The sequence below is a fragment of the Galeopterus variegatus genome, unplaced genomic scaffold (assembly GCF_000696425.1).
Source record: "Galeopterus variegatus unplaced genomic scaffold, G_variegatus-3.0.2 Scaffold1202, whole genome shotgun sequence".
Taxonomy (NCBI): Eukaryota; Metazoa; Chordata; class Mammalia; order Dermoptera; family Cynocephalidae; genus Galeopterus; species Galeopterus variegatus.
In genome coordinates, this window is record NW_007727313.1 from 16,349 (window position 1) to 31,320 (window position 14,972).

Here is a 14,972-nt window from a genome sequence, read left to right on the forward strand (position 1 = left end):
CCCTGGCCCTCCCCCCTTTCTGACTTGGTAGCCCAGGGGACTTCAGGTCCGTCTAGGTGTTACAGGTATTCTTTGGTGAAATGAGTCTTTTACTAGTTATCAAACTTTGTCTCTGGTTGTGGGTACTTTGTTTTTTCTTTCAGTTCTGTGTTGGATTATTTGCTGTTCCCACCACTCAAACTCTGTGCTGGAACTAATTTGTTGTCCTTTGCTTACTTCTAAAATGGGGGAATTCCCTGTGGGGACCAGTACTTGAGCTTATGTGGTTGAGCTAATTGCTGCTTTGCTGCTGATTCCCTAGGGAAGGCTTTTTGTGCAGCTCAGGTTTTAATGGTTGACTTTATAGGTACTTTGGGATCTGGTGAAATCTGGTGCACCTGGGGTGTATAGAAACACTGGTATGGGCCTAAGTGTTTTCATCAGACTGCACCCCTTGCAATTCTATATTCCTGACCAGTCTCCTCTGAGTGGTCCTGCATTGATTGGGGAGCAGATTAGCTGTCCTTGCTGTGCCCCAGTGTTCCCCCTGTGGGCCTGTCTCCCCCACCACCCATGCTCCAAACACTTCCCATGGGATGGGCTGTGTGCCGGTCCCTTGTGATGACTCACTAGCCTCTGAGTGGCTCCTTTTTTTCAGTTGTTGTGGCTCCTTGGTCCTACGTGGGTCCACGGAAACCCTGTTGGTAGTACTGCTGGCCTGGGGGCCACCAATGCCCTCTTCTCCCCTTTTACCACCAAGCAACTTCATCTGAAGGGCACAGATGCTGCTTTTGCTGGCTCCTGCTCTGCGCACTCAGCAGCTCCAGCCATAAAGTGGCTGTGGCAAGAAATGGTCGGAGCAGTTTCTCGTTGTGGCTTCTCCCACCTTCATGTACTCCGTAGGTCTCTCCTTCTCTTCCCCTGAGCTCTAGCGGCCCCAACTTGGCCTTCTATTCCACCATCTTGACCAGAGCCTGACCTTATATTTTACTACACCCTCACATATACCACTACATTATAGCCAAAGAGGGGTTTTTGCTATTTTTTAAGACAATTTTTTCTTTCTTTCTTCTCACTTTAGTCATTTTGCTTCTGCTGTCCTCAGCTTGTAAAATCCTACATCTCTTCTTTTGAAATAATAACTGTCTGTTACAACTCAGTTCATTGTTTCTTGGTCTGTGACCCCAGCTAGAATGAATGTGTCCTCTGAACTCCTATAGTTGCTTGTTTATATGCCACTTTTATATTACTTTTCATTTATTTCAAAATATTTTTGTTTCTACTAGAAATTTCTGTTTTAAATTCCTTGATGATAGGGGCTATATTTTGGTCATTTTGTATAATTTCACAGTGCCAACACAATGCCTTTTCTGTGGTAAACATGCAGTAAATATTTGCTGCACAGATATTGCATTACATATTTATACCAAATAGCAAAATAAGACGTTTAAAAGAAAATCCTTTGCCTTTTCTATGGGGTAATTTTAAAGGTTTGTTTTTAAATATTGTTTCATTAGCCTCTTCTAATGTGATTAGTGTGTTTTTGTCCTCTAGGTATGGTATGAATTGCCTCATTCAGTTTGAAGATTTTGCCAATATGAATGCATTTCGTCTCCTCAGCAAGTATCGAAACCAGTATTGCACATTCAATGATGATATTCAAGGTAATAAAAGAAAAAGTAATAAAATTATCATTTTGTATAGATCAACAGCATGTCTGAAATTAGATCATAATTTTATAATGACTCAAATTCATTAAATATATCCTAAGTACCTATTGAATGCCAGGACTTATGCTTGATGATTTCACATATTTTTTTCTCATTTAATTTTATATATTTGGTTTATTTTTATTTATTCGTTTTTTAATTTTAATTTCTCAATATACAGTATAGTTGATTTTCATGTCCCTTTACCCATCCCTCTTTCTCTCTCCCCCCATCATAATTATATCTGTTCACTTGTCTTAACAAGTTTAAGGAATTGTGATTGTTGTGTCTTCTTCCTCCCCACTTTTATATTTATTTATTTATTTATTTATTTATTTATTTATTTATTTATTTATTTATTTATTTATTTATTTATTTATTTATTTATTTATTTATTTATTTATTTATTTATTTATTTATTTATTTATTTATTTATTTATTTATTTATTTATTTATTTATTTATTTATTTATTTATTTATTTATTTATTTATTTATTTATTTATTTATTTATTTATTTATTTATTTATTTATTTATTTATTTATTTATTTATTTATTTATTTATTTATTTATTTATTTATTTATTTATTTATTTATTTATTTATTTATTTATTTATTTATTTATTTATTTATTTATTTATTTATTTATTTATTTATTTATTTATTTATTTATTTATTTATTTATTTATTTATTTATTTATTTATTTATTTATTTTTGCTCCCACAAATAAGTGAGAACATGTGGTATTTCTCTCTGTGCCTGACTTGTTTCATTTAATATAATTTTCTCTAAGTCTATCCATGTTGCTGTGAATGGTAGTATTTCATTCTTTTTATAGCAGAGTAGTATTCCATTGTATAGATATACCACAGTTTCCTTATCCACTCATCTGTCTTCTTCCTCCCCACTTTTATATTTATTTATTTATTTATTTATTTATTTATTTATTTATTTATTTATTTATTTATTTATTTATTTATTTATTTATTTATTTATTTATTTATTTATTTGGGATTACAGGTATTCCATCAGCATGATGATTTCCATTCCTCTGTGTATATTCCCAGTAGTGGAATAGCTGGGTCATATGGTAGATCTATCTGTAATTTTTTGAGGAAACTCCATACCATTTTCCATAAAGGCTGCACCATTTTGCAGTCCCACCAACAGTGTATGAGAGTTCCTTTTTCTTCACAACCTTGTCAGCATTTATCATGCTCAGTCTTTTGGATATTAGCCATCCTGACTGGAGTGAAATGGTATCTCAGAATGGTTTTGATTTGCATTTCCCGAATGCTGAGTGATGTTGAGCATTTTTCGTGTGTCTGTTGGCCATTCATATATCTTCCTCTGAGAAATGCCTATTCAGCTCCTTCACCCATTTTTTAATTGGGTTTTTTATTTATTTTTTTGCTGTGAAGTTGTTTGAGTTCCTTGTATATTCTGGATATTAATCCTTTGTCAGATGTATATTTTGCAAATATTTTCTCCCATTCTGTTAGTTGTCTTTTCACTCTATTGATTGTTTCTGTTGCTTTGCAAAGCATTTTAGTTTAATGTAATCACATTTGTTTATTTTTGCTTTGGTTCCCTGTGCTTTTGGGGTTGTGTTCATGAAGTCTGTACCCACTCCTACTTCCTGGAATGTTTCCCCTATGTTTTCTTTAAGGAGTTTTATTGTTCAAGGATGTATATTTAATTCTTTAATCCATTTTTAGTTTATTTTGGTATATGGTGAGAGGTATGGGTCTAGTTTCATTCTCCTATATATGAATATCCTGTTTTCTCATCACCATCTGCTGAAGAGGCCGTCTCTTCCCCAGTGTGTAGATTTGGTGTGTTTGACAAAGATCAGATGGCTTAGGTGTATGGGTTGATTTCTGAATTCTCTGTTCTATTCCATTGATCTGTATGTCTGTTTTTATGCCAGTACCATGCTATTTTTGTTATTGTAGCTTTGTAATATATTTTAAATTCAGGTAGTGTTATGCCTCCAGCTGTATTTTTTTTGCTCAGGGTTGCTTTGGCTATTTGTGTTCTTTCATTATTCCATATAAATTTCTGGATAGTTTTTTCCATTTCTGAGAAAATGTCATTGGATGTTTGATGGGGATTGCATTGAATCTGTAGATCACTTTGGGTAATATGGACATTTTCTCAATGTTAATTCTTCCAATCCAAGAGCATGGGATATCTTTCCATCTTCTTGTGTCCTCATTAATTTCTCTTAACAGTGGTTTGTAGTTCTCTTTGTAGAGATTTTTCGCATCCTTGGTTAACTTTATTCCTAAGTATCTTATTTTTTTGGTGGCTATTGAAAATGGACTAGCTTTCTTGATGTCTTTTTGTGTATGCTCACTGTTGGAGTATAGAAATGCTACTGATTTTTCTGTGTTGATTTTGTATCCTGCAACTTTGCTGAAATCATTTATCAATTCCAAGAGTGTTTTTGTACCTTTAGGCTGTTCAATATATAGTATCAATACATAGGATATCAATATATAGGACGCTACAAAAATGCTTTGTAGATCAGTGTCTTTATGTCACTTATCAATTCATTTTGCAGTGATCTAAGATAGCCACCAGCAAACTGTTGAACAAACCCATATTTTCCTTTCTTTAATGTTCCATATCTTTTGATTTTGTGTGTCTCAGAAATGGTCACATAGAAGTTAAAGACCAATACTGTGTAATTTTGAATCATTGTGGAGAGTTAATAGAAGTCAGAGTTCAGTTTAAGAAAAAAAAATGCTGAAATCTACAGCAGAGTATTCCCCCAGCATGTCACCACAATGGAGATATTAAATAACTAGTTTTTTCCCCCAATATATGTTCCTGTTCCCTTTGTCAGATATCAGTGGGCTGTAAATATGTGATTTTTATTTCTGCGTTTTCTATTCTGTTCCATTGGCATAAGTGTCTGCTTTTAATGGGAAAACTGGACATCCATATATAAATGAATGAAACTAGACCCCTCTTGCCACATACCAAAATCAACTCAAAATGGATTGAAGACTTATACATAAGACCCCAAACTATAAAACTACTAAAAGAAGACATAGTGGAAATACTTCAGGAAGTAGGAGTGGGCAAAGACTTTATAACCACAACCCCAAAAGCACAAGTAAAAAAGAAAAAATAAAGTGGCATTATATCAAACTAAAAAGCTTCTGCATAGCAGAAGAAACAGTTAACAGAGCAAAAAGTCAATCTACAGAATGGGAGAAAATATTTATAAACTGTGCATACAACAAGGGATTAATATCCACAATATACAAGAAACTCGAACAACTTAACAGTAAAAAACCAAGTAACCCCATTAAAAAACGGGCAAAGGAGCTGAATAAACATTTTGAAAGGAAGATATATACAAATGGTGAACAGACACCTGAAAAAATGCTCAACATCACTAAGCATCAGGGGAATGCAAATCAAAATCACATTGAGATACCATTTCACTCTAGTTAGACTGGCCTTTATCAAAAAGACAGAATAACAAATGCTGGAGAGGATGTGGAGAAAGGAGACCCTCCTATACTGTTGGTGGGACTGGAAATTAGTACAGCCATTATGGAAAACAGTATGGAGGTTCCTCAAACAACTCAGGTAGAACTGCCATACGATCCAGCAATCCCATTGCTGGGTGTATGCCCAAAGGAATGGAAATCATCATGTTGAAGGGATGCCTGCACTCCCCTGTTTATTGCAGCTCTGTTTACAATAGCCAAGAGTTGGAACCAACCTAAATGTTCATTGATGGATGACTGGGTAAGGAAATATGTGATATATATACACAATGGAATACTATTTTGCCATAAAAAGGAATGAAATTCTGCCATTTGCAGCAAATTGGATGAACTTAGAAAAAATTATGGTAAGTGAAATAAGCCTGGCACAGGAAGAGAAATACTGCATGTCCTCACTCATAAGTGGAAGCTAAAAAAAAATTAGCAAAAAAAGAAAGAAAGATACAACAGTCATAATAATTCATTGAAATTTCAAAAGGAGAGAACAAAACTGAGTCCACCAGAGGTGGGGAAGAGGGAAGGGGGAAGAGAGGTAGCGAGAAATTGGTAAAGGGTCACACAAATTGATTACATTATGTAATGATAAATATACTAATTAAAAAAATGAAATAATAAATAACTAGTTTTTCACCCCAACTAATCTGGCCTACAATATAATCTGCATACATATAGTCTGTTTATTTCCACATAGGAATTTTAGAGTATTACTGGTTTAGGAAACCAAATGCTAAGTTTGGGGAAAATTGTCTAATATCTGACTAGAGAAAATCTTTGGCAAGTTATTGGGGTTCTGACTAGAAATGACCAAACCATTTTCATTTCTCCACACCAAAATTGTGTCCTTATGACGCATTTTCTCCATGTGTTTCTTTTTTACCTTTTTAATCTATGTTTTTACCATTATGCCCACAGATATAATACTTTCCCCACTGTGGGCACAGAAATTGTATTCCAATGCCGATGAAAATAACTTATGTAACCATTACAGCTTTACCATGACCATGTAAATAAATGTTTTTACACTGGACTCTTATGGGGACTTTTCTTCTTTTTTTAAAAGACAGATGTGTTATAAAGATATTTTATGGAAAGTATTTGGTTAAAGAAAAAATTCTTAAAATTCTACTATATTAGTAATCTAAAATAATCATAAGTGACATAGATTTTGGTTCAAAATTCATTTTAGACCTTAATGCATTCTAAGTATAAATTATTTTTAACTGGAAAAATGTACAAATTAAATCGATCAAGAAATTGGACATTTAATTATTAATCTAAAGACCATTAGAATTCAGCAAATTAAGATTGAAAGAATAAGGTGTCAACTTCTGGTCATTTAAAATCAACTACAAAAAGAGATTTTTTTCTCATAGTATCCTCTTTTGAATGGCTATTCTGTTACATGACAATCTAAATATTGCATATTGAAAATATCACCATAATATACTAGTTTGATTTGTTAGGATTTTTTAAAAAATCCACTTATACTGAATACTTTGTTAATAGAAAAGATCAAGATCAGACACGGTAGAACAGACATTTATAAAAGAGGGACCACCACTAGCCTATGAACATGTTTTTAAAGTTTAACCTTACAATTAAGTTTTAAAGAGCAAATTAAACAGCAAATGAGAAACTGATTTTCTTTATCAAGCTGGGAAACATTTGTGTTATAATCCCAACTGTTAATGATGCTTTTAGAAAATAAGCACTCTCATACATTGATGGAATATAAATTGGTCAAACTCTTGGAGAGGTTGTATGTGTCACAATCCTTAAAAACATGCACATTTTTGATTCAATAATTCTACTTTTAGAAATTTATCATGAAGAAATAAAGGTGTGCAAAACAAATGCACAAGGATATTTATTGCAATGCTATTTTTAATAGCAAAAAATCAGAAGCCTTCTGTATATCCAAAGATGGAGGTTTGGTTAAATAAATTATCATATATCCATAGTATGGAATATTAAAACTATACAAAATATTTTAAAATATATTATTGACATGGTAAGATAGTCACAAGATTTTTTGAGGTAAAAAGCACGTTAAAATAGCATGAAAGGAGATATTTTTTGTCAATTAGAATTTTCTTGAATATGCATATATCAGTAAGAGACAAAAATTTGTAAGAATAGAAGGTTGAAAATGGTTATACCTAGTGGGATTATAGGTGATTTTTTTTAGTCTTTGTTTATCTGGGTTTTAACTATTTAATGCATTTGCTACAATGAACATGTATTTATGAATACATTTTTCAGTGTAAAAAGATCAGGCATGACACAATTGTTGAGCCACAACGTCAAAAATACCTAAAGTATAATCTTTCATTAGCAAGATTATTGCTTCCATTAGTATTCTTTTCAAAGTGGTATCATTGTTAGTTTATGTGGTAATTTGGTATTTGCTATCACCTCATATCAGTGGCATTCTTTATTTTGTCACCACTTTTTTGACACTGCTTATTTGACAAAATATTACATATAACTTATGATAGCAGAAATGATGTTATACACAGAAAGAAAATAGTATTCTGATCATACTTCTTCCTCTTACTCATAGATTTTTCTGAGTTAATAATCACTTAATTTAACACTTACAATTAATATTCCAAAACACTTTTTTAATGCGTAAATTCCATAATTGCACATGTAAAAAATTTCCAGATTTCTTTGTACAGAAATGCAAGAAACTATCTTAGACTATTTTGTAATATTAGAATTTTTTTGTCAAATACTTATTAGAAAAAGCAGTACATAAATTAGAATGTAGAAATATTTTGTTGAATATTTTTATTACAAAATGATTTAATCTAGCTTTATTAATAATGAAGCACTACCACTTTGGGAAAGCTCCTCAGAGTTGGAAGATAGCTGCTTTTCCTGTAACTTCAACCTCTTTCTCTCTACTGTTTTCTTCCCCTTAGCCTATAACTATGTTTAAATTGCTTTAATTCTTAAAATAATTGCCTCAATTCTACCCTGTTCTTTTCACTAGTCCTTAAAAATATAAAAAATAAAATATATGCCTTAACCCTGTTTCCCTCCCACTCCCATCTCCATCTCTACCTCATTCTTTCTTTTCTTATCTAAGCTTTTCCAAAGTGTATGAGGGTACTTCAAAAAGTTCATTGAAAGATTTGTATTATCTTTTAATTCTGTTTTCCCTTGAACATTTTGAAGTACCTTCATACCATACACTTATTTATTCCTCAAAATGCTGCCGACTGTCTTCAGCCCTAACATGTATGCCACAGAATAGGTCTCTGAAAGGTCCCCAGTGATGTAATTGCCAGATTCAGTAGCTATTTTTTATTTTGTTTCTTGACTGACCTTTTTTCTCTGTTTGTTACTACTTCCTCCCTTTGTTTTTAGGTCACCATAGACTCCTTTACTTTCTCTACTTCTCTGACCATTTTTTGGTCAGTTATCTTCCCCATATCACATGCTTCTGCCCTTTACTCCTTAAATGTTCATCTGCATTTAGGTTCTCTCCTTTAGCCACTCGCTCTTGATAATGTTATCAGTCCACATGACCTGAGTACAACTACATGTTTTTAAATTCTAGATCTTTATCTCTGGCACTGATTTTATCTAATTACCTTCTTTTTTTTTTTTTTTGTCTTTTTCCGTGTCCGGCAACGGATCGCAACCCTCAGTGTTGCCCCCGTACCGGACCGGGGACCGGCAACGGGATTGCAACCCTCGGCATTGCTCCCGCGCCTCGCTCAGCCAGTGAGCGGGAACCGGTCTGTATGTGGGATCCGAACCCTCGGGCGGGAGCGCCGCCGCGCTTCCCAAGCGGCGCACTTATCCAGTGCGCCACCGGGCCGGCCCCTAATTACCTTCTTGATATTGCCATCAGAATAACACATAGACAGGAAGCACAGCTCAAAGAGCTCAAAATTGAACTCATATTTACCTTGCAAACTTTTTCCTGGTCTTGCAAGCAAGAACACTTATAATTATTCTTGACTTCTCCCCACCCATTCCATGCATTTAAGCACTAAGACCTGTTGATTTTTATCTCTTAAATACCTCCTTACTTAGACTCTTCTGTCTTGGATTATTGCAATATCCTGTCTCCTCAGTGTTTACAGTACCCTCCTAATTTGTTTACATACTTCCAGTCTCAAAAATCTCAAATCCATCCTCCACACTATTCTCTGAATCTAAAATATTTCAACACCATCTGTTACCTATAATATAACTAAATATAGCTATATATACCTATAGTTATGATTAGTACATAGTAGAAGGCCCTACATGATCTGACCCTAATAATTTTCTGGCCTCATATCACTTTGCAATCTAATAAATTGTGTTTGCTTCAGCAACACTGTACTATTTACACTTGCACATATGTTTTATGTTTGCTTTTCTTTTATGTTTTGGGAGGCTGGGTGCACAAATGAGTCTTTACTTCCTTAGGGAATTCCTTAGGGAATTTCCCCTTGTCAGCCTCTCTGAATCTTTTCTCTTACACTGCTTTGATTACACAGAAAAGACTTTTTTCAGTGTCTCTGCTGATATTAGCTTTCGGCCAGTATTGTTTGAGCTAAGTAGGAGAAGATTGGGGGTTTCCATACTGAATTCATAAGCTTTTATTTAAATTTTCATCTAAAATTTTGTTCCTATCCTCTTCTGGTCTCTTTGATTTTCCTAAAAATCTGTTTTCTATTGTATTAGTAGAGTTTCTTGGGGGGAACGAATACTAATTGGGTGTTCAATTTAGCATTCTTTTTTTTTTTTTTTTGGTCTTTTGTCCGTGTCCGGCAACGGATCGCAACCCTCAGTGTTGCCCCCGTACCGGACCGGGGACCGGCAACGGGATCGCAAGCCTCAGCGTTGCTCCCACGCCTCGCTCAGCCAGTGAGCGGGAGCCGGTCTGTATGTGGGATCCGAACCCTCGGACGGGAGCGCTGCCGCGCTTCCCAAGCGGCGCACTATCCAGTGCGCCACCGGGCCGGCCCTAATTTGGCATTCTTAACGGGGAGTCATCCCTGCCTCCATGCCTTTGCACGTATTTTTCCTGCTCCAGTATGTCCTCCCATCTGAGGTCCTCGACCTCTCACATGAATCCCTCAGTACTGTGCTCAGGTAGTACGCACTCAAATGCCTTTACCCCTGCTTATGTAAATTCACTCCTTCCCCTGCTACTTCTAGATCTTGTTTTTCACCCAGTCTCTTTATTTAATAGCACACGAGGATTATAAATTATTTGATTAGATATTGGTCTTCCTTTCTAGTTATACATAGTAGTTCTAATTAGATTTAGCAAGTTATTGCATTAGTAGAAGTCATTCTTCAATAAAAGGTAGGATGATACAACCATAGCAAAAACACAGCACAACTGGCGAATTCTGTTTATGTTAAAGTTGTATTTTACATGAATACAAATAGAAGTTTTAAAAGTCTTAAGATTCAGTCTTCTTAGTATCTTGCTGACAATGTTAAATATTAAGTTCACTTTAAAACTGATAGCACAAAAATAAACTTAAGCCCTTACTCTGTCTGATTTACTAAAAGTTTAGTTTATAATCTCAAAACAAAAGGAATTATGGAATAATTTATTCTAAAAACTTATGTTTTTATGAAATTTTAAGTTTTTACATGTATTCCCTTTTCTGCAATGAAATTTAAATGAGGATAGTACCAGGCCATACACAGGAATCATATTCTAGTTAAATTTAGAGTGTAGAAAGAGTAGACTTATTTTGCCTTATTTGGGGTAATGCCTCTGAACCTGAAGATTTTGATATAGAGTGACCTAGCATACTCATGTGAAAATAAGCCACCACATTATAGTTAGGATATTATTGAATATCTTGTATCTGTCTGACTGTAAATGCCCAGTTTTACTTAAAATCAAAATAATAATACACATAAGGTGATTACTGATGATACTTCAACTTTGACTCTTCATCCGGTTAAATCTGTGATGTTGGTAGAATCTGTAGAAACTCTTAAAGTCACGGAATCTCAGAGTTGGAAGGGAGCTTAGAGTTCATCAGATCCAAACTTCTGGCCAGTTTACTTCAGAAGAACCTGAGGTAGAAATAGTTTGAGTTACTGTTTGTCGATAACTAATTATCTAGTAACTGGATATCTATGCCTCTCTTTCTAATTTAAATTCTCTTTTATCTGTTTAAAAGCTCTATGAATATATCTTGATGTATGGGACAAATATCATTCTATTTCTGTCATGGTACCTTCCCTGCATAGATCAGCCATATTTTTGCATAGATTTTCATTTTAAATAATGTATAAAAGAGTGGCTTTTGCGTAATATATGACAACATAGTTCATAATTATTGCAATGGTGATTCAAGCATAGATCAGCCATATTTTTGCATAGATTTTCATTTTAAATAATGTATTAAAGAGTGGCTTTTGCGTAATATATGACAACATAGTTCATAATTATTGCAATGGTGATTCAAAATTGCAAGCATTTTATTTTTGCAGTTCACATTGTGTTCCTAAGTAAAAAACACACAAAAGACATACAGGCCTTCAACAATTATTATTTATTTGGGGCTTATTTATGACTACCTAACTATGCAAGAGAGAAACAAACCAAAGATTGAAAAGAACTGATGGTGAAATATTGAATATTGAATATTTTTGGTACTTGGTGTACATAACACTTCATAATTTTGTCAATCATCAAACCTACTAATCTATGTTGTTTTTTTCCTTTGGCGGGGCAGTGACTGGTAAGGGGATCCAAACCCATAATCTATGTTTTAACTAAATAAGGTTATTTAAAGATTTGCTACTCAACTGAGCGATCTAGGAAACATCATAGGTAGAATGTTTCTTTAGAGGAGTAAAATGTAGATACTGCTGGAAAAAGCACTGCAGGAAGCTGCAAAGTTTTATTTCAGGCATAAGCATAAAGAAGTTGAGCTGTGTAATTATGTTCAAAGCAAGAGAATTGCTCTGTGATCTGTGAAATCTTATATGATGAAGTAATATAATTAGAACTGGTGAAGTTTCTATGCCTATGAGGCATGATGAGGAAAATGCAGTTTTTATCCTAAATAAATTTTACATTAATTTTGTCTAGCACCTTTGGAATCCACAATGATTGTCATAGCCAGAAAGCCAATTAAAGAACTCAATGAAATCAGATTTTAATTGCTATTAACTGTTAATTTTTCAAGTTGAAAATTAAAACATTAAATTTCAAATGTATCAAAAATGTCATTGCCACTAACACCATTATCAGCAAGCATTTCTGTGTGCCTACTTTGTATGAAGGGGATCAATAATTATGTGAAGAATCTAATAATAATTATTAATCTCTTAAAAATAAAAAAATAAAAAAATAAAAAAAAATAAAAAATGTTTAAAAAAAATAATAATTATTAATCTTTTATCTCATATAGTAACACTATTTTACAAAGGAAGAAACTGATGTGCAAAATAATTTCTCTAAATTCTTTCAGCTAATAAGCAGGATGAATCCAATCTTATTCATTGCATCTCCAAAATAAGGCACAGAATCTTCTTTTTGAGAAGTTTTCAAGAATATTAGTAAGCTGCTGTCTTAACATGTTGACATCAGTGGTCTGAGAATTTTACCTCATATGCAAGCAGGGGATCAGATAATCACAGGTTCTTCTTCTGTATCATTTAACCTGTTGTATGATGATTTCAAGATGTGAATAAAGGCTTAGAACTTGGCAGTACCAATTTGAGGATTACTCAAGGATATTTATTACTTGTTTCAGGAACAGCATCCGTTGCAGTTGCAGGTCTTCTTGCAGCTCTTCGAATAACCAAGAACAAACTGTCTGATCAAACAATACTATTCCAAGGAGCTGGAGAGGTACCTGCCTTATATGAAGCTTATGTTCTCCTAAAGTAATGAACATATAATTATTTTTAATTAGTTATTTATTCAAGGTTTGAAGTATTCTTTAAAATTTTTAGTGTTTTACAACTATAGGCTTTAGTGAAGATTCCCAAATTAAATATTGAGGCATATTAATTTTTCATAGGAGACTTTAGAATGAAGGTATAAAGATAGTTTTCACAATTTTAAATTCGTAAGATGTTGCCATAGGTTTTTGTTATGCATATTGAAAATGCCATGCAGGAAAACAAAAATCCAATGTATGATTATATATGAAAGCCTTTAAGTATTTACACTAGTAAGTCTGATGCTGACTTTTAGTATCCTCCAGTGTCACATACAAAAGTTTTCTTAATTTGACTCACAATTCAGTCTGTACATATATAACTATATACATGTTTTTAAGAAAAAAGTATTTTGAATTAGAGGCTTATAGTGCATTATGATTTTATTCACCTGCAAGAGAACGAAAATATTTTAAAATTGAAGGAGATGGCAGCAAGATCAAATTAGGCTGTTTTCTGTTATTTTTTTCTATAACTTAATCATGTGAAAGAAAAAAACTAGACTCCAATGATAATAATTCACCCCCAAAACAGAAATTTATTTTATTTTTTCCTTTTTGTCGTTTTTCGTGTCCGGCAACGGATCGCAACCCTCAGTGTCGCGCCCGTACCGGACCGGGACCGGCAACGGGATCGCAACCCTCAGTGCTGCGCCCGCACCTCGCTCAGCCAGTGAGCGGGAACCGGTCTGTATGTGGGATCCGAACCCTCGGCAGGAGCGCTGCCTCGCTCCCAAGCGGCACACTGTAGCAGTGCACCACCGGGCCGGCCCCCCAAAGCAGAAATTTAAATGTTAGTTGAGTTTGATCTTCTTGTGAAAATACTACCAAAATCTCTTTAGAATTATAGACTGTAATAAGAGACATTAAAATTTCAAGTTTAATATGATTATGAACAAAAAAATATATTACACTGATAGAAATTTGTGTATAGTGTGCTGGTTTTCATTTTGCTTGTTCTTTAAATAAAACAAAATATATGAAGCTAGAACTTAAATGCTGAGGTATATATATGTGAAAGTATTCAGAAAGTAGATTACAAATTCACTTTCACATTGAAATAAAAATCAAGTCCAAATAAAAGCTCATTAACATTTGTGTTCTTTACATGCTGTATTTAATTTTACTAAACCTCTTTGATTTTCCAAAGAGTTTTGATGAATGACAGAGGCCAGTTCTTGATACTCAGCAGAGCAGAAGTGTTCATGGTTGGATGATTTAAAACTGGCACTGTTTGTCCCTAAAAAGATATTGGAAATTTCACAGATTATCGCAAAATTTACCAAATAGCAAGGAAATTGATTTTTTTTAAAACTTGCAGGAAATTTCCCAGCACTTTCTTTGTCCAAATTAAGGGAGTAAATAAATGCTCAGGAACTCAGATTTTTTTTTTTTTTTCATTTTCATTCTGTTGCCTAATTGGTCAAGTTCCCATACAAATGACCAGGCTTCATTCTTCAAATTCAATTAGAGAAGCTTCAGCCTAACAATGAAGAATACAGTCCAATGAACAAAGTTGACCAGTTCATTATTTTAAATTCAGTATTTTCTTCTTGGAACAAATCTTTATAATAGGATTAAAGGCACTGACAATCAGGCATATCCCTGGCTTATCTGGGTCTAAATAGCAAGCCACATAATAGTGGTTCTGTTGTAGTAAGAAGAGCAAACAATTGTCATTTGGTTTAACCTAAATGTGGCAAAAAATACTTTGCTCCCAGTATAAATAAAGTGAATGAATACAGAGCTCTTCAGCTAAATAGAGCCATTTTGTACTTCCTTTACTAACAAAGATAAAGTGGGTGAAATAGATCCCTTGATAAGATACC

At 33.8% G+C, this 14,972-nt stretch overlaps 1 protein-coding gene across 1 annotated transcript in view; it reads left to right on the forward strand.

Moving 5' to 3' along the window:
- Positions 1–1,496: 1,496 nt before the first annotated feature.
- The window catches only part of ME1 (malic enzyme 1, NADP(+)-dependent, cytosolic), a gene marked incomplete at its 5' end in the record, with an annotated part of 55,981 nt that continues 42,505 nt past the window's right edge, over positions 1,497–14,972 (forward strand). Inside the window, 2 exons of the mRNA XM_008575518.1 lie at positions 1,497–1,643; positions 12,955–13,052. Of these exons, the coding sequence (XP_008573740.1) occupies positions 1,497–1,643; positions 12,955–13,052 (245 nt within the window). The remainder of the gene's footprint in view (positions 1,644–12,954; positions 13,053–14,972) is intronic.